General features: G+C 35.7%; 2 protein-coding genes across 2 annotated transcripts; both read left to right on the top strand.

Moving 5' to 3' along the window:
- The first annotated feature begins 1694 nt into the window (after positions 1-1694).
- Positions 1695-12445, top strand: cry-dash (cryptochrome DASH). The gene is made up of 14 exons (XM_049485878.1): positions 1695-1941; positions 3029-3201; positions 3440-3533; positions 3679-3809; positions 5909-6057; positions 6922-7010; positions 7105-7178; positions 7280-7369; positions 8958-9037; positions 9406-9465; positions 10102-10259; positions 11124-11243; positions 11484-11660; positions 12185-12445. The coding sequence occupies exons 1-14, from the start codon at positions 1879-1881 to the stop codon at positions 12290-12292; spliced, it is 1566 nt and encodes a 521-aa protein (XP_049341835.1). The 5' UTR covers positions 1695-1878; the 3' UTR covers positions 12293-12445.
- Positions 12446-16048: 3603 nt separating this feature from the next.
- myd88 (MYD88 innate immune signal transduction adaptor) lies at positions 16049-20116 on the top strand. The gene is made up of 5 exons (XM_007253557.4): positions 16049-16563; positions 17833-17922; positions 18154-18334; positions 18488-18579; positions 19536-20116. The coding sequence occupies exons 1-5, from the start codon at positions 16224-16226 to the stop codon at positions 19688-19690; spliced, it is 858 nt and encodes a 285-aa protein (XP_007253619.2). The 5' UTR covers positions 16049-16223; the 3' UTR covers positions 19691-20116.
- The last annotated feature ends 1331 nt before the right edge of the window (positions 20117-21447 follow it).

The raw sequence follows: 21447 nt of genomic DNA, 5'->3' as shown, positions 1-21447 counted from the left end.
CAATCTGTCTCCTGATTTACTGACTGACCAACTGTGAGCTCTACAGATTCCACACTGAAACTTGCTTTCACTTTACTATTAACAACCTGAGTAATCTGGATTTAACACAGTACCTTATGTGTATCATTATACAGTATTTTGTCATTGTTGTGATTTATTGCTCTCATCACTGACCTTGCGTGTAAAGCTGGCGCCCAATGAGGGGAGAGCTCGGGTCAGTGAAGCTGCTGCTGACTGCAGGACATTTCTGAACAGGCATCTGAACTCAAGCCTAAACACAGCGAAAGACCACATAACACGTAACAAACTCCAGCCTAACAAGAATCAGGACATCCTATGGCTAAGTGGTAGGGCATAGGGGTGAAATGGGATTGGGCCTTAGTATATGAAGACTGAACACATACTGCTCTTTTTTTTCTTCCCTTTTTTAATTTAAGATTGATACAGAGAAACGACAATAGTCGACAACAGCATAAATAAAGACAATAGGGAAAAAGAAAAAAGAAAAAAAAAGGGCAAAATCTGAAGATAAATACATATTAACAAGAGGCAAGTGCAACCTCATGAATTCAAGCTTATTTCTTATTTTTCAGTAGGATTTTAATAGTGAGGTAACGTTCATCAGAAAAATATCAAATTTTGGTATTGAGGTCTGAAGAGTAACTGTTTATTTTACCTTGAGTGTATTGACAAATATCTTTCAATAATGATTACTTATCTTAGTATCTATAATTACATAATTATTGTGTGAAACCTTGTATTGTATAGGCATTAACCAATACTCACATTATATTTGATCATTTTTACTCACAGTGTATTTTACACGCAATTATATAGAAGATTAACCAATAATCACAGTATATTCTTTACATGAATATTAAAACATTGTTTGATCAGGCATGTGACTAACACAGACTCTATTATATGACAAATTAACCCACATTAACATATAACATATGAGATGTAGCTCAGGCTTGAAGTATTTTGTTTTACTGCATGACCCTAACTAACGGTCATCAATTCGACTGGTACGGGGCTAATTTGCTACAAAAAGGCTATTAGATCAAAGCAGCCTTTTGGTGAGTGAGTGCCTCCCTAAAAAACCTCTGCTTCAAAGCGGGGGGTGACGCACACACACAGATAGTGCCAGGATGGAAGAACACAGTCAAGGTCAAACACTAGTGGTCCAGTCAGACACGTGCATGCTAACATGAGATGATTTTAACAACGCCTCATCAACAGGCTTACGTCATTTTGGGTATAAAACATGGAGTCAGATCAGAGGGGGGTCAGAACTTATGCTGGGACGGCTGTTAGACGGTCTTTCATGTGTGGGTTCTCCTGAATATTCAGCACTTTGTAATAAATACCTGGTTTGCTTTCAACTTCACTCCACCTGTCTGACTCTCTCTATCAAACGAACACGCAGGGGAGTTGTACCCCGGACGAGAGGTGGGAGTAGCCCACCTTTCATTTTCTTTTCTACAACAGGTCCAATTTTTACATGGGTGGATATAGTATTTACTCAATAAAATCATAATATTTATAATATACATCTAGGTCAGTTTATGAAGAAAGCATATGATATCACCAATGCTTAAATTAAAAGAGATTTTAATTTTAAAGATTTAATATAATTTGAAAGAGATGTTAGTTTTCCTTAAAAAGGTAGGACACACATTGCTCCTCTGCGTGTTTAGGTAACTTCACACGTTCACACTGCTGGAACACGTGGGCGCGCCCTGCTGGTTCAGTGTGTCACACGTGAGCGCGCAGTGTTATGAGAGCGCTGAGGAGCTGTGAAACCGGAGGAGCGCGAGCACAGCACTCAGACCAGCACAGACCAGAACTCCGACCTTAAACACCCTCTCTGTAAACATGGCATCGCCCCGGACCGTCGTCTGCTTACTCAGAAACGACCTGCGGCTCCACGACAACGAGGTAAATACTGGTGTGGAGCTTCTCTCAGAGAGACTGCAGACCGCTTTCATAATATAACTTTCAATTCCACCTTAAATAGTGCAGCCATGCGCTGCCAGCTCACTTCTGCTCCTTCTGCTGACTTCCATTGGTGGTCGCAGCGTAGTGGGAGGGGCTTACACACATACTCAGTTCTGAATCAGTTTCTCTGATTTTGCTATTAATAGGTACTTTTTAAAGTTAAATGAACGTTGTAGTTTTATATTATAAACTATGGACAACATTTCTCCCAAATTCCAAATAAAAATGTTGTCATTTAGACCATTTATCCGCAGAAAATGAGAAATGTCTGAAATAACAAAAAAAAAAAAAATGCAGAGCTTTCAGACCTCAAATAATACAAAGAAAACAAGTTATATTCATGAAGTTTTAAGAGTCCAAAAATCAATATTTGGCATGTTCTTCTCTACCAGTCTTACACACTGCTTTTGGATAACTTTATGCCACTCCTGGTGCAAAAATTCAAGCAGTTCATCTTGGATTGATGGCTTGTGATCATCCATCTTCCTTCTGAATATTTTTCAGAGGCTTTCGGCTTTCAGTTTTGTAAAATCAAAGAAAAACATTATCAACCTTTTTTTATGTATAAAGTGCCTGGAAAAAGGAACACATTAAATATATCATTCAAACTATGAAGAAAAACATATGGAAATAGAACTTTGAATGTATCTTTAAGTGCATTCACAAAGACAATCAGAAACAGTAAGTTAACAGAACCCCTGATAATAACACCTAATTGCTTTCATTATCATATTTTGGCATGTTTAACACCACTAATATTTTTTGTATGTTCTTTTGTTTGGCATATTTAAAAAATAGTACTAAATTCAATACTGTGCAGCACTAAAAGGGCCCTATTTTAGCAGTCTAAAGGAGAGCTTTGAAGGGAAAAGTATGTCTTGCGCAGCTCAAAACTGCACCTTGCGCAGGGTGTAAGACAGGATCCTAAGTTTTCTTATTAGAACATTGTTAGTAGTGTTTGACCACGGAATGATGTCCAATGACTCTAGATGGGGTTCAGAATCTCAGTTAAACTCTCTTCCCACAGGTCTTCCACTGGGCTCTGAGAAATGCTGACCACATAGTGCCTCTCTACTGCTTTGACCCACGTCATTATTTGGGCACCCAGCACTTTAACTTTCCAAAAACTGGCCCCTTCCGCCTGCGCTTCCTGCTGGACAGTGTGAAGGACCTGCGAGCCACACTGAAGAAGACGGGCAGGTACACAGAGCTTCACAGACCTCAGAGAGACTAAAGATATGTACACTGATCATCCATAACAACATAACTACCTACCTATTTTTCCTGACTTTAGAGAGTGACCACTGTAAAGTGCTGTTATAACGAGATAATGTTATGGTTGATTGGTGTATTGTGTATTGTTACATACCTTTTAAATATCATGATGTTATATTTTTCCCATTGCTCACTTGTGGTGTCTATTTTATACTTCATGCAGCAGTCTAATAGTCAGACGTGGAAAACCTGAAGAAGTCGTGAATGATTTGATTAAGCAGTTGGGTTCGGTCAGCACTGTGGTGTTTCATGAAGAGGTGAGTTAACAATCACTGTATATCATTGCTTGTATAACTCATTGCTTCTCACCACTTAATGGCTGTTCTGATGCAACTTTTATAAACAGACATTACTGATTATCACTCAGTGGCTCATGTATATCTCACTGTTATCCTGATGAAGGTGACATCGGAAGAAAAGCAAGTGGAGAAGAAGCTAAAACATGTGTGTTTCCAGAACAAGGTGAAAATTCAGACATTCTGGGGGTCCACACTGTACCACAGAGATGACCTCCCCTTCCGTCACATTGGAGGGTAAGAAGTTCATCAGTTCATGCAGGCTAACTGCTGCATTATAGGAAGCCTAGTATTGGTAGCATCACTGTCTCTGTCACCCGGGCAACACTTTAGTGGTAGTGTGTTGGCATTAAAGTGTTAAATGAATGAATACAGTTGTTTGTAAAAATTTGGGCACAAGTTATATTTTTTAATGTTGTAAAAATATTGTACAAATGTACACAGCTTTACGCATTTGTACAGCTAAAATAGATAAATATTAGATAAATAAAAAAAAACACTATAGTATAAATGCAAAATATTGCATTTGCACAAAAAATAATTCGTTTGCATTTGCCATTGTGTTTATTAAATATTACCAAAGCACATTTTATCATTTTATTTTTATATTATTATATTTACTGTAATTATATTCCTATTATTTTTAATTTAATATCCAACATTTAGTTTGCCAAGTTACTGCTTGATGATGTAAAATCAGGTAAATAAACAACAATGTAAAAAAGGCCAGGTTTGGATAGTATCTATTTACTTATTTTGCTTTAGAAAATCAGCAACACATGTCATTTGAACATGGGTGTCACTATATTATTTTGTTGTACTATATTTAATATCTTCAAATGATTGTACATGTAAATGATATCTTTATCTTTCATGCTGAATATGTCAATTAATGTAAAAAACAGATTCAACCCAGAAAACCTCCATATACTTCCTTGGAATTGTGTCCATTTTTTTCTCAGTAAACCCCTATAATTGCATGCAATTGTGATGTACTAATTAGCCTCTGCATGAGTTTGTAAACTGTAAAGTGATGACATTAGAAATTCATGATTATCGCTCACACAAGCACAGAGCAGTGAAACACTGTGCCATACTTGTTACAGGAGTTCAGGACTTTAGTCTTTATCAGGTTGTACCAGAAGATGGCAGTAACAGCATTATTATTTTGGAAATTATATTGGATTGTTCCATTACAGAGTTCCTATGTATTAAATGCGTGTGACTGACTAATTATGGGTTTGGATTTTTCTACTGGACCTGCTGAAAAACATCCTGGCCTGCTTTAGCTGGTTAAGGTTTTTTTTGCACAGGGTATATTTTCACTCCGATTCAATGGTTTTACTGGTCTTAACAGTTTCACCAAATTGGTCAACCATCTTTTCCAACTTGTCCACCAGTATGATGGCTAGTAAACCATATTAACAATTAAACTCAGGTACAAATGTATGCTATGGAGCTTTGAGTGGTCCAGCAGACTAAGGCACTGCCACTATGATCAGGAGATCGCCGGTTCGAATCCTGATTATGTAGCTTTCCATCAGCTACCAGAGCCCTGAGACAGCACAATTGGCCTTGCTCTCTCTGGGTGGGTAGATGGCGCTCTCTCCCCACATCACTTCAAAGGGTGATGCTGCTCAGCACAAGGCGTCTGTGAGCTGATGTATCGGAACAGAGTTGCTGCGCTTTCCTCCGAACGCTGTGATGCTATTTGGCAATGCTACATTAGCAGCAGTTTAAAAAGAGGCAGTGGTTGACTTCACACACTCCTGGTGTTGGGGCATCCTTAGTGATCGTGAGTCATAATGAGTGGGTTAGGTAATTGGCCATGTTAAATGAGGAGAAAATGGGATAAAAAATTGAAATAAGAAAAGTTGTTCAGACCGTCAAACTCAAAATAAGACATGGCACGCAGGTTAAAACAAAAATAATCTATATTAATAATCTATATCAGTTTAATATTCTGGATTACCAGCATTTATTTATATATATATATATATATTTTTTTTTTTTTATTAATTTTTTTTTTTGCCTGGATTACCTCTTTTTTACAATAATCAAAGACGGCTTAAACCATCTGAATACAGCTACCAGCAATGAATGGTGCAGAATAATTTTTTAAAAATATTTTACCGTTCCCTCTATTTTGATCTTTTGTCATTCTGTCATCATGATTATAATTCCACTATATGGTGCCATCCACAACAGGATTTTCTTTTGAGTCCCAGGATCCTGCTTAGTTCCTCATGTCTGCTGTCACATCACAATAGCAGTGGATGTCTATTAAATTTTGAGCTTCCACATGAAATTTCTCTGTTTCCGTCTGCCTCTGCTAGATTGCCTGATGTCTACACTGCATTCAGGAAGGCAGTGGAGGAGAGGAGCGGGGTAAGGCCAGTGCTTCCCTCAGCAGATCACATCAGACCTCTTCCCCCAGGCCTCGAGGAGGGCCCCATACCAACGTTTGAGGACTTGGAACAGACAGGTGATTTTTTTTTCGGGTGAAATGGTACAGATAGTTGTGTATGATCATATCCAAGAAAAATAAAATACAGTCATATGCAAAAGCATGAGCACCCAAATGTCAAAAGACTGTTCTTACATTCAAATTCAACAAATACACAATAATGGCTTATTAAAATGTGCAGAATTGTGCTTTCTTTATGTGTTTTGTTGACTTATTATCATGACTAAAACATTGATAGTACAAGTCATGTGATCAGGGGTGCTAATACTTTTGCATATAACTCAATATATTTTGATTAAATAGAATTTATTAAATAAATTTATTTTTATTTTGTTAAAATGTTGGTTTCTCAGAACTGTAATTATACCCTAAATAACACAGAATTCGTTTCGTTAAAGAATTTTCCCCCAAATGAGTTTTTTCAATCCCAGCCAGTGGCTAATAATGATTATGCAGTGATTTTAATCCAGTATGAATCTACAGTGAGAGTGTGTGTGAGAGTGAGTGATTGTGAGTAAGTGTGAGTGAGTGAGTGTAGTTATTTAAGACTGACAGTCATAACTGCAGATTGAATGGGCTTGTATAATTAGTTCTAAGTTTCTAAGTGAGACAACCATCTTTGTTGTTACTAAATGTATCTATATATCATGTAAAACATGGACATGAACATGTGGGCTATTTCAGGACTGAAAAGCTGTCTAAAGGAATTTAGAGAAAGTACACACATTTCTGTGTACACTGTATTACACAGCTTCTTTCAGGACTACCGGTCCAGTTTCAGTAGTGCTTTACTTCATCATATAGATAAAACTAAATGCTGTGAATTGCTGTGAAATTTGTAGTGGCATTCTGAGCTAATGACTGTAAACATGTTTGTTTCAGAGCCGCTGGAGGACCCCCGTTCTGCTTTCCCGTGTCGAGGTGGGGAGAGTGAGGCACTCACTAGACTACAGCACTACTTCTGGGATACAGTAAGTCTTATGTGCCTTGTTTTCCTAAAAACAACAGTTTTGATTATAATCATATATTGAAAAGTGTATGTATGAATCTTCTGTTTCGTTGCAGAATGCTGTCGCCACCTATAAAGAGACCAGAAATGGCTTGATTGGGGTTGAATACTCAACAAAGTTTGCACCCTGGCAAGTTAAACAACTTAAGTACATCACAATAATTACGTGTTTACCTTTTTTTTTTTTTTTTTAAAGACTGTTTACAGTTTTATTTCTCTACTCTTCTGCAGGCTTGCTGTGGGTTGCATATCTCCAAGGTACATTTATGAACAGATCAAGAGATACGAGGCTGAGAGAACCGCCAACCAAAGTACCTACTGGTGAGTGATCCATAGAAAAACTTATGATTAAGGACCTAATCTTTAACCAGTAAATAGTTTTTATGTACATTTTTTGCATACTGTAAGTCATTACATATAATATATGACATGAAACATAAAATATGAAAATTAATATATGATTAAAAAAAATGTTAAGGAATATTATCACAAATACAATGCTTACTGTTGTGGTTGAAAGATTACATACCGTCATGGATGTGGATAACATGGCAATAATGGGATTTCATTGATTTCATTATATTGGGTTTTTTTCTTGGGCAGAATGCATGAACATACATCTTCAATAGTATTTGGTTATAATTCCCATGACAACTTTCACCTTGACCAGATACTTTGGTAGCCAACAGCAACCTTCTGTCAGAATTTTGGTTGGATATTTAAGACTATTCATTTCCCTCTTATAGGAAAAGTAATTTATTTTCTTTTTAAATTGGACATTTTTATATTGAAAAACTAAAATGTTTCTTCATTTGTGAAGGCACTTTAATTAAAATTACTTACAGCAGTAGATCAAAAAATAACTGATTTTGCCTAATAGGAAATCTATTTTACAGCCTGCCTTGATTGTCCAGTTTTAACTCCCAGTTGTCTTAACCTGTGTTCTTTCTCTCTGACTCGTTCATTATGGGTCTGCAGTGGGTATATAGGTTTTACAGTCCATCAGTTATAACCTTGGAGTAATTTTAGTATAGATTACAATATAAATTTGTAATTTGTTTGTGTGTGTGTGGTCTTACTGTTTTGAAACACCCAGTTATGCCCAAATGTCAGCCATCTAGATCAGGGATGGGCAACTTCCATGATGGAGAGGGCCACATTTTTTTCAGCATGACCATTGGAGGGCCACATGACCTCGCACTTCAAATAATTGAATATGAAAAACGCTACAAATGATTTTCAATAAGAACAAATTTTATATGAATTTATATCTGTATGTTTACAGCACCAACATTTATCAACAACTATTTTCTGCATATTAATGCATTTTAATACGGCAAAAGACAAACCGTTTGCTTAAAAAAAGTGCAAAAAGGAAGTCCTTCATATCAAAGAACAAAAAGTTTGCTTAAAAAACTGATTGCAAATACAGTAGTTCCTCTGTGTAAAATAAGTTCATTATAACAAGTCCTTCATAAGCAACAAGGACAAAACATTTGCTTATAAAAGTGCAAAAGGCATTTGAACTCATTTATAACAAAGAACAAAAAAGATTTAAAAACTGATTGCAAATAGCTCATTCAATAATAGCAGAAAACTAGACCACAGAGGCCCAACATTTATTGAAGCTAATGAGAGAGCTGTGGTTTGGCCTGCTGGCTCACAATGGACTGGATGTCAATGTCAATTTTCGTGGTTGTTTGGCAGAATTACGTTCACATAATGCATTACATAATGCTACCAACAGTGTGTCGCACTTATACAGTATCTTTTAGAAGAGACTTCTGAATTGCAGTTGTTTAAAAATGAATAAAGGAGCCAATGTTGAATAGACCAAATATTACTTTTTATGTTAAATCTGAAGATTGAGTTTACAGTTTGTTTAAAATTCCATTTTTTATTGTTTTAGGGTGATATTTGAACTGCTATGGAGAGATTACTTCAGATTTGTTGCTTTGAAGTATGGAAACCGAATATTTCACTTGAATGGTGAGTGCTGATTTTCCAACTTCCCTTAATAATGCAACCTTACTCAAATGTATGTATGTTTTACTGTAGTATTTTGGTTTCAGTATGAAGTGCTGTTGATTCCTAACACTGTCACATGATAAGGTGTTTGAAAAAATTATAGAAAGTTTTAAAGTGTGTCATGGATGCACTCCGTATTCTTTCTGAAAATTCCTGATCTCCTGTCTGTGAATGAGGCACACCCACGCTGAATGTTTTGGTATAGTTAAGGCTTAAGGAGATTTGTGTCAGAGGTAAATAAAGTAGTTATCAACTGCTGAATGTTTTTAAAATTTTAATATCAGTACAATGTCATTTAGAGTTGTGTATGTTGGTTTGAACTTGTTAAGGCCTACAAGATAAACACGTGCCCTGGAAGACAGATATGGAGCTCTTCAATGCCTGGAAAGGTAAAGTGTATAAAGTCTATTCTTCCACTACATTGCATTACAATATAAACCAAATAAATACACATCCACACAGAGAAAAGATCAAACATTATTTTAGCTTGACCTGATATCTGTTGGTGGCACATGACTATAAATCAATGTATTTATTGTAACTAGTTTATGTAGTTTTGATCATTATGATCAATCTGCTACACAACACAAGCCTGATACTGGCTGAGATCACAACAGACTTTCAAGTACAATTGATGCTCTTTTGCTTGGGTTTCTGCATTATTAAACAGGCAATCTTTCAATTGCTGCTTACACATTTTTACTGTTTTTTACGGTTACGGTTTTATGCTCTTTTTCTCCATCTCTCTCTCTCTCTCTCTCTCTCACTCTTGTGTGCTCTCTGTCACTTTCCCTCTCTCTGTCAGTTTTCCTCTCTCACTTTCAGTTTCCCTCTGTCTCTCTCTCTCTCACTCTCATTTCAATTAGTGCCAATTTGTCTTCATTGGCATGAGAGGTAAATTATGCAATAAGTATTTAAATTTTACAGCAGTTTTATATGGATGCGTTTGGTGTAAGTTTCTCTAAGTTTGCAAAAGTGTACAAAACATCTAGTTAGATTTTTTTTTTTTCCTTCTTTCTCAACAGAGGGCAGGACTGGGGTGCCGTTTGTGGACGCCAACATGAGAGAGCTCTTTCTGACTGGGTTCATGTCCAACAGGGGGCGGCAGAATGTCGCCAGCTTCCTCACTAAAGACCTGGGCCTGGACTGGAGGCTTGGAGCTGAATGGTTTGAGTACCTGCTGGTGAGAAACACTTGTTTCATGCCATGGTTAAAGCTGCACTGCGCATTTTAAATCAATACGCCTTCTGTGTGAATTCTACCAGCCAGGTATTAAGGAGCAGGAAAGTCACACAAAGCTGAAGTACAGCTTTATAAGCATTAGACGCAAATCACAGCGTTAGCTCTTTTGCTGTTCAGAGGTGAGTATATCGGACTGTAGCCTGCGTATTTGCCGTGTTAAAACAAGCTACGTTGGAAGAACTGATAGCGCCCTGGCTTACCGGAACACTCGGTCTAGCGCAATCGGACAGCATTTACATCATGCTAGTGCTGTGATTAGTGGCCAATGCTAATGCTGCTGCACCCAGCCTTAATGCTGGTCAAACTACTGAAAACTCATCTTTATACAAAATATTAAAACTCTAAGCTTACTGTAAATAAACGGAAGCGATTTACATACCCAAATAAACATTTTTTCAGGAGAGACATCTGTGTAGATTAACATCCAGCACTTTTTTGACTTAGTTTGAATAGTTTCAAAAGTTTTTTTTTTTTTTAAGAATTACAGTATTGTTTATTTAGGTGCTTCACCCTGATGGTGCTCCCTATATAGTCCGGAAAATACTATATAATACTATAACTATATGAAATAGTTTATCACAGTTTTCTTTTCAGAAGATATTGAAGATATTGCCAGTAATGAATGAGCTATGTTAAAGTATTGTGATATGTGTTACAGATGTACTAATATAGAAGTTGTGGAAAAACAAATTAAAAAATCAAAATTGCTTTCTTTCAGTTTTGCCATTGTATAAAAACTGCTTTAAAACTGATTTAAAATTACATTAATGTCAATAACATGGTGCTGCTATCTGTTGAACTTTAGGTGGACTATGATGTGTGCAGCAACTACGGAAACTGGCTTTACAGTGCTGGAGTAGGAAATGACCCTCGAGAAAACAGGAAGTTTAATATGATCAAACAAGCACTCGACTATGATAGTAATGTAAGTCTAAAAGGTCACTAAAAAAACACATTATATGCCCCAAAATGATTGCTTATTCTACAATATATGAAAATCTCAAAAGTTTTAGCTGACCTCATTATCTCAATATATGTTTACATACATGTGTTTACATAAAAATGAACTTTCTTTTACTAAAGTACTTTACTTTATTCTATATTTGTTTGTCGGTTTATCGTTACATGTTCACTCAGTGTTAAAGGACAGCTGATGTGTTTGCAGGGAGACTATGTACGGCAGTGGGTGCCGGAGCTGAAAGGCATTACAGGTGGAGACATACACGCCCCGTGGACCCTGAGCAGTGCCTCACTGTCTCATTCAGGAGTAGAACTGGACAACACATATCCGACTCCTATCATCATGGCACCTGAGTGGAGTCGGCATATCAACCAGAAACCAGTAAGAGTAACAGACATATACAGTAATATGACATGTAATGCACAAATATGCAGTTATCAATGTATTAACTGTGTTCAGACACTATTTTTTACTATTATAAGTGGACCATCATAAAGATTCTAAAGCTATTATTGTTATATATGTTCAATTATTACTAAACATTAATTAAGTTAATGTGCATTGATTCTTTAAGGAATGTGAACTCATTTTCACTTACAAAATATCTTTTTTAAATTTACGTAGCTGTGAGGTTATTATGCAAATAACTTTCTTTACTCTGCACAGATTAACCACATTTACCACAAAAACTAAATTGTGTACATCTTCTTGAAACTACAAGTTTATTACTAAGTTTATTCATTCTAACTGTATCTCTAAATGTCCAGAAGTCATCATTTGGTACCTACTATAAAGCTAATACACAAGTAATGCTGTTCTGAAAATGAGAAACTGAAGTGAGCACCAACATCCAAAAAGATTAAAGGATTAAAACACTCAATTATTACTTGTATTTTTTTTTTCAGTCTGGTGCAATGTCTTCAAGAGGGAAAAAGAGAGGGCCCTCTCACACACCACGACAACACCGGGACAGAGGCATCGACTTCTACTTCTCCAAGAGTAAAAATCTCTGAAGAACAGAAGATCTCAGAAGGGCTCTGTATAATAGTTTTCTGCATATTAATTTCTCCTCAGTCTACAGTCTGTTACATGTTCCAATTGGTGCTTCACTACTATGGTTTACAAAATGTGTAAATAAAACATTTATATATGTTTTAACGTTTTAATTGTGTGTATTTAATGTAAGAATAGTTGATTTACACACACTGAAAATTATAGCTCTCATCTAATCTACCTATTTTTCAGAATTATTTTGTTATATTTCCAGATCGAACGCTAGCTTACCTAATTTTGTGAATCAGCCATAAAACACGGTTGACTTCTAGTTACAGTGTCACATATCCAGGGGTCGATTTATGTTAGGAAGCCAGTGAGTAATCAGTTCTTGAAGCTGATGATGTTAGGGCTTGCATCACCAGAACAGCAGGTCTTGTGAAGTGCTGTTATGTAATGACTAATCAGTTAGTCTTGGACTGATTATTGATATTAATAGAATTAAGTCTAGTTTGTGATTGGATGGAAATCATATTAGCTTATTACATATAGTTTTACGGTAAGGCTCTGTAATATTCACACGTGATACTTACAAATGAATATTGTTTACTGCAGTAAATCTGCATATGAGGATGGTTTTGGCAGAAATTGTTATCTTTTAAGCTTAATATGTATATGTGTCTGTTTAGAGCAGAAAAGAGTGCAATGTGTGAAAGTTACAAACACACACACACAGGCACTACAGATGCTTTTGCTGCTGTCTGTTCTCTTAAAACAGGAAGTGGAGAGTTGTGGCTGCCTATTTAAAGGACAGAGTTATGAGAAAAGAGAAGAGAAACACACAGTGAATGATTACAGTTAAACTTCACATGCATGATGGAAACTAAAGGAAAGGACATCTCCCGCTCTTTTATTTAGGTTTTACCCAATTACATTACTTGTATAATGTTAACAGTTATTTTATAAATATATATAATAGTTCACCATATCACAAACTATTCTACAAAATGGCTGGCTGCTCGGCAATGCTGCATCAGCAGCAGCTCGAAAAGAAGCGGTGGCTGACTTCACATGTATCGGAGGAAGCATGTGTTAGTCTTCGCCCTCCTGGTGTGTTGTGGCATTACTAGTGCTAGGGGGAGTCCTAATGGGTAATTGGCTGTGTAAATTGGGGAGAAAAATGGGAAAAATTTTAAATTAAAAAAAAAAAAAAAGATAATATGATTATATCCCTTTGGGATAATGATCTATGCCAAGAGTGTGACATAATCTAATTTGTTATGCTTAATCAAAATAAAAATGACTTTGGCAATTTTAATAGCATTCCAAGATGTAGCTACATTCCCTTAACTAATTCCACGAATAAGGACTCGTCCCCAATTGGTAAATGTTGAGATTCTTACTATAATATAAAGATAACCTCTTATTAATAAAGGCTATAGGCTATAAATATTGCATAGCTGTTTAGTTTATTATTAAGTTTTATTGAGTTCTTTTATTCTGCATTTTAGTCAGTAAAATATAAAGTCCATAAAGCTAGCTAGAAATGTTCTACAATGTGTGGCTGTTAAAATGTTAATAGTTTACTGTCTTTTCATTCAGTATTTTCTAAATGTTGAATTAGGGTTGTTTCTGGTTGGTTCTACTGCTCGACTAAACTTTCATCTTGAACCATTGCTCATTTTTAAAGTCATTGCAACATAGTCATATGTTGTTTGGATTTCCAAAAAAAACTGAAAAAATTAGTTTCTATTTACAGCTTTCCACTTTCCCACTTGTCGTCTGAATCATGTAAAGTCAGGGCGAGCATTGCATGCGGAACAGAGCAGCAGCTAAACTGTTAAACTAATGCGGAGTACTGTATTAGTGAAGCTGCAGTGGTGTAGTTCACAGGCAGCAGGAAGTCCGGTTTCTCCTTATTTGGCGTTTCCAGAACCTCGTGGCTTCCTGGTCTTTACAGGAACTGAGAGCGGTCGGGTCAGAGCTGTGTGGAGATGGGGTAGATGGCACTGGGTGGAGTGCTTTGGGTTTGGGTACTTTTGCACGATGTTTTCCTCGTGAAACACGCCTCCTGCCCTCATAAAAAACAGGTCGCCTGAGGAAGCCAAACCATTAGCTAATCACAACACAGAAAAATGAAATAGGTTCCAAACCTATACCAGAATACTGCTCCAGTATGAACTAGGTCTTCATATATTCCAACAAAATAAATATTTTTTTATCTAATTAATGTCTGATTGTATCTGATATGTTACATTTTCTGTGGACAGTATGTTATCTGATTTTGCCTGAGCACAAATCTAAAAATATAAATAAGAAAAAAAAATGTTTTATCACTTACTTATCTGGGTCCAACTATAGTAAATCTAATCCTTTGTTTTATGTTAGCAGAACTACAGCACAGAATAAACACATGTAAAAAAGTAAAAATAAATAAATAAATAAATGTTTAATAAAAGGTATAAAAATACTGGCACCTGGCACGCAGTTTATTGTACTAAAATGTAAGTGTATAGACAGATGAATATGAAGTCTGGTTGTCTTTAACATTTTTGAGCATTTTATACACAATGATATAATGATATTATAATTTAACATATTAAAATTTTACATAAAGTATTTAATGCTTAAAGATACTTTTATTCATCTTTTCATCCCCTCTGGTGCTTTAGCATTCTCAAAACCCATTTCTGGAATTACTGGACACAAAGCAGGAATTGCTACCACCCTGCTCGTCTCAGGGCATGAACTGGACATTATTATTTTTTTATTTAGTAACTATGCTTTAGAATGTAGCTAGAGCATATAAAAGTAATTACACTTAGAATATCTGAAACACATGTAGTGTTTTGTGATGTCTGAACAATCCCAGGCACAATAACATTTATATAAATATATAGATTTATGGTAGAGAGAGAGAGAGAGAGAGAGAGAGAGAGAGAGAGAGAGAGAGAGAGAGAGAGAGAGAGGGAATTAATACATGTAGCTACTGTCAATAACTGACTTTGCAGTGTACCACAGTAATTTTTGACACTGGTCAAATTTTGTTTATTTTCTATGGCAATAATTGAACAGATCCTCTACAGAAAACAAAGAAAACGTAACTTTTCTGCACTATTTTATTTTTTGAACAATAAAAAAACACATATTTAAAAAAATATGTTTTAAAAAAAACAAATATTTAATACATTATTTTTGCTCATGACTAATTAATAAGGGGCAGTGTAAAATGTATTAGTTCAATTTGAAACAGAAAATTGGTGTAAAGCTTCATTGTTTCTTCTTTTCATCTTTCTTTTTCATTTAATTTAGTGTAGATTAAATGGATTTCATCCGTGTCCTACTTTTCTTTTGTTTTATTTTTGCACCTCACATTTTTTGTGCCCTCACATTTGTTACAAGATTTCCTAAAATTATGTTTGCAAAATAATGAAAAAAGTTTTCTCTACTATTTTAAATAGGGGAAGTTTTACACCCAAATGTAGAAAATTCACAAAATTGAACTGATAAATGTTACACTGATCAATAATCAGTGTAAGGCTAATAGATAATATTATATTTTTAGGTGCATAGCATGAATCTGGGTTCCCAAACATTTGCATAAGCGTGTAGGTACTTTTCATAATAATTGACCTTTTTTTTAGCTTCAGCAATTAGACTGGAATGGGTTAACATAAATGGAAAAATTACCAAAAAAAGTGAGTACGCTCTCTTCTCCTATTGGATGGAAGCTCGCTGCGCCACAGTGACGCGCTCGGTGGGCGTGTCCTCGCCCTGCGCGCTGTTTGTCTGGAGTCAGAAAGTATCGAGTCAGTGTAACTTCCTCCAATCAGAGCTTCAGAAAATGAACCCCGAGCCCAGGAGCAGCTAGTGGCCTTTCTCCTGTAGAAAAGTCTGATACAGTGTGTAAAATAGTCTTTTTTATACTTTTAATATCTGATAAACTCAAGTATGGCTTCATCTTCATCAGCCTCCTCCTCCTCTTCATCACCGTGTCCTGCGAGTATCGACTACGACGCGATCCCGGCCATCGCGCTGAACTACGGGGTGAGGAAGAGGCTGGGCCAGTACCTGAACCCCACCAACACCGTGGCCTCGGACTGGACGGACCTCGCCGAGCGGATGGACTTCACCTACCTGGAGATCAGGAACTACGAGCGCAGGGAGAACCCCACTCAGACCCTGCTGGAGGAGTGGCAGACCCGACCAGAGGCCACGGTGGGGAAACTGCTCACCTTCCTCGAGGAAGCGGAGAGGAAGGACATTATTACAGACCTGAAGAGACACATAGGTGAGTCTCACCTGTTTCTACTTCTATATATCAGTACAGACAACACAAACCCCCCTTTAACCACGTTAAACACCAACTGACTCAGAAAAAGTAGACTAATGTATTTCCTGCTACACACACTGAGATCATACACACTCAGAACTGCATGTTTTTATCACTTCCTGGCATAACGTTTACACGTTTAAAACGTTTAAAATGTTCGTAAGTTTATAACAACAATAATACAGAATTCTTTTTAAGGGTCCTATAAGAGCTTTATTCACAGTAAATTCAGATAGCTATTACCTGTAGTTTATTACAGGATATACACCACTGCATGGTAAGGAAGTTGAAAATTTAAGTATCATGCACCTCTAAATATACTGTGTAGTTCCCAGTAGCATAATGTGTGTAGTGAGGTTTATATATGGATATGCAGTATTCTAATAAGAGAATATATATTTGAAAAAAAAAAGAGACCACTTAAAAATTGAGTTTCTTTGATTTTACCAAATTACGGAAAGCTGAACTGCTTGAATGTTTGGAGTGACTAAGTTATCCAAAAGCAGTGTGTAAGACTGGTGGAAGAGAACATGCCAATATGCAATAAACTTGTAATTAAAAACCAGGGTTATTCCACCAAATATTGTTTTCCGAACTCTTACAACTTTATGAATGTGAACTATTTCAGACATTTCTCATTTTCTGAAAATAAATGCTCTAAATGACAATTTTTTTATTTGGAATTTGGTAGAAATGTTGTCTGTAGTTTATAGAAAAAAACAACACTGTTAATTTTACTGAAATATATACCTATAAAAAGCAGAACCAGAGAAACTGAAGTGGTTTCTTTTTTTTCCAGAGCTGTATATCTATTTTCCAATAACAAGGTAATTTAGGAGTAAAACCTGGAAAAGTATTATCCAATATCTCAAATCTCAGAAGGTGCAGACTTTTTCATCATGCTCATTTACTCTTTTCACTATTAAAAATCTAATACAGAATATAATACATGAATCTTACTCAAAAAGCTGATATGTATCTTTCACCTTTTTCTGTATGACCTTTGGGGAAATTTTAATCTTTTACTCACTTAACTATTAGCTCAATCTTAAACCTAGACAATTTCCTAAAATATAAAAATATTTCCTATAAAATATTAAAAAAATGAAGTCTAATTTTGAATTAGTTAATGATAATATGTGTATCGTAACACCCCTGCTGCTTTATTTGTATTGATAGTAAATATGACAGACTTCTAATACACATGCTTCTCTGTGCTCGTTTTAGATGAGAACTGCAGGAAGTATTTGCAGAAGCCTGTCCAAGTTCCAGTGGTGGATAGTGGACACCAGGACCGAGGCATCACAGTCCTTGATAGTATGTAAAACATTGTTCTGTTAAATTTATGTGAGACAACATATGTTGCAGAAACAATGAGTAATAATGTCCTGCTTATTATGAGTAATAATGTCCTGCTTATTTATTTACTGTACTGTATACTGCTGACTAATTAAATCTTTATATTATGTCTAGACTTGTTAGCCTGACTTACAAGTGAACCTCCCCTTAAGCACTATGCTACTTACCTGTGTATGTTTTTGTCTTCAGGCCACATGCCGGAGATGTTCGATGCCTTTATTTGCTACTGCAAGAGCGACATCCAGTTTGTGCATGAGTTGATTAGGCAGCTGGAGCAGACGGACCACAACCTGAAGCTGTGTGTGTTCGACCGTGATGTCCTTCCTGGTACATGTGTGTGGTCCATCACCAGCGAGCTCATTGAGAACAGGCAAGTCATTTGGTCTTCTGTTATGAGGAAGCATCTCAGGCTTTTGTGATTTTGTAAGACATTCTACGAAAGTCTTTGCATCACAGCTGATACAGCATACTGTAAGCATTACATAAAAGTTGCTGAGCAATATCGGGTGTTTTTGCTCTTCAGGTGTAAGAGAATGGTAGTTGTCATATCTGATGATTATCTGGACAGTGATGACTGTGACTTCCAGACAAAGTTTGCCCTCAGCCTATGCCCAGGTAAGATTTTCTGCATTTTATAGCATTTTTAATGTTTTTACTTATTTTGCTGATTTTTAGCACTAGAAATGTTAAGTCTGCTTTATCTGTACAGTTTTTATATAAACACTTACTGTGATCTCTTATGCTCCTTGCTGCTGCAGCTTATTAAAAGGACTAAAAAAACTTAATAAAACTAATTAAACACATACACCCATTATTTTGCTTTAAAAATAATGTTTTGATATTAACTTCAGTGTATAGTATTTTTGAAGGCCTCCTATTTATAGACTTAAAGTCTATAAATAGTTTATTTTTCAGTTTTAGTATTTTTGGTTGTCTGGCTTATTTAAATACTATTATCACTATCGTAACTAAGTTACTAACATTGAGAAATACTGTTGGATGGATAGATAGATACATTAGACAGAATTATCTGAGACCAATTTTAAACACATTATAGAAGTGTAAACTTAATACAACCATTTAATACAACCATTTAATACAACCATTTAATTGCATTAAATTTCAGTCTGGGTAAACTGGAACTTATTTAGCTGCCAATTATAAATAGCTTCAGTCTTTTCAGAATATAATCCAGTAAGTGTAAACAGGGTCAGTGTGTATTATGAGCTTGATAGTCTACTCTAAGATGCTCTTCCTAATTGAAAACTTGCTTGTCGAGCCTCATAGTTTCAATATGAGTCAAAAAGGAAGAAATTATATTGTGCAAAATGCAGTAGAAGTATTTAAGTACTTGGTTTTAAGTGTACTGAGGTAGACACCTGTATTGTATTGTTAAGGTGATGGACACTTATTATTAAGATGATAGGTGTATAATGTATATGTTGCATTTTTACTCAAAAACAAATTTGGGGTGAGGATATCTACACTTATTTAGTAAAAATGTTGCAATCATGGCCTAGTAGTGACCATAAAATGACCCCAACTTTTCTGTATTCTTTCCGTCTCTGAAGGGGCTCGCAGCAAACGGCTGATCCCTGTGGTCTACAAGCCCATGAAGAGGCCATTTCCCAGCATTCTTCGCTTCCTGACCGTTTGTGACTACACCAGGCCTTGTACACAGTCCTGGTTCTGGATCCGATTGGCTAAAGCTCTCTCCCTCCCCTGAACACCACCAATGGTTCACAGCCTGAGACTGTAACAGTGACTGCTGGAGGACTGCAAATAGATTGTGATGTTGTTTACATGCAAGGCTTTTGAGGATGTCTTCACCTAGACATTCTGAACACTTTTCTGTTTCAGTGAAATGTCAAAAGGGACAAAAAAGACACAACAGAAAAGTACTGATCATTTTCACTTCATTAAAATCCACATTGACCCTTTTAGGAAACACTGTGACAAATCTTAAAATGACCACAGGTCTGTCTTGGAATTTTGACGGTTTGAAACAGAAGAGGGAACGGAAATGAAAACAAAGAACGAAAAGTATTGTTTGTGGAACACTGTTACTTTCATATGTTCCAGTGACAACTACCTTAAATGAGCATTTAAGTTAATTTAATCCAATTAAAGGTCATATATTTAACATTTTAAACATTATATTGCAATATTGTTATATTGCAGCAAAGTTTTGAGCTGAATGTGTGACTCACTCAACCTTTCTATTTGTTTGTTTTTCTACTCATTTTATTTCATTTTGCTGTCAGGATAACTTTTAATTTTTTTATATATATATATGTTATCTTTAGTAGTAAACCAGAAATCAAGCCCTAATTGAGGCTGGGAGTACTCACAGAAAAACAAGTGTCAAGTTTTCATACTGCTGAAGTTTAATATTACAACATTTCTCATATTGTTTTAATCAGTCATTCATCTGGATCTTATTATGTTAGTTATATTTGAGCAAAGCTTGTAGCTTCTCACTGGATGTATCTTGTGCACTTTTTCATGAAGACCATGGTCATAATCTGATATATCTGTTGTTGCCTAATAATTCTGCCTTTATATATGCGTAATCTGCAAAGAATTCAAAACAAGCCTGATTGCACAATTCCTTTTCCACCTTATTTCAGAGATGTAGTTTATTTATTCTCATATTTTATATATTCATTTATATACTTCCTTTACTGTGAAATGACATTTGTATTTGTATTCTCTTGAAATGTACACAAAGCAATGTGTACCCATATGTTTCAGTCATATCCTTTGACCACATTAATAAAGCCTGACTGCCACATCTTACTTGTTCACAATGAGATTGTTGTTGTCCATATCAGATGTGTGTGATTGGATCTGAGTGTTTGTCTAAGGTACGGTTATGGGAATCGAGACTGTGTCAAGATATTGAGCTCAAGATGAGCTCATGTGGCCCTCTTACTGATGCTTTAAAAAGATTATGTTTCCAAACTTTTAGTTTCAATGTCATGTAAATTACCTAATAAATCTGTAGAATATCCCAAAACAATGGCATTTAGTGATTCATGAACACTGTGAAATATCGAACACAATTATTAATAATAGTCAGGCACGCATTGGAGTGTAATTACATAAAAATATGTTTAAAAATGTTTGTTTACATGCATAAAGAAAAGATAAAAGGTTGTGTTATGTCACATCTTTTCAACTCCTGTATTAGCCTTAATAAATCCTTCACTTGTTGTTCAGATTCAATTTACAAGTAGTACAAATGTTATTTCCAGAGTAAAGGGGTTGAATACAAATGCACAGCAAATCTTTTAGATTTTTATTTGTAAAAAAACACAACAAAACAAAAAAACAGTTTTTTCCACTTCACAAGTACTTGCTACTTTGTGTCAGTCTATCACGTTAAATCCTAAAAATAACATTTATTTTTTACGTAAAACAAAAGAAAATGTGGAATGTGGAAATATATGAAGATCTAAAGCCTAATTATAACTATCACAC

Source organism: Astyanax mexicanus, chromosome 1 (assembly GCF_023375975.1).
Source record: "Astyanax mexicanus isolate ESR-SI-001 chromosome 1, AstMex3_surface, whole genome shotgun sequence".
Classification (NCBI taxonomy): domain Eukaryota; kingdom Metazoa; phylum Chordata; class Actinopteri; order Characiformes; family Acestrorhamphidae; genus Astyanax; species Astyanax mexicanus.
Note: the sequence above shows the minus strand (reverse complement) of the source record. Positions and strands in the feature narration are given on the sequence as shown.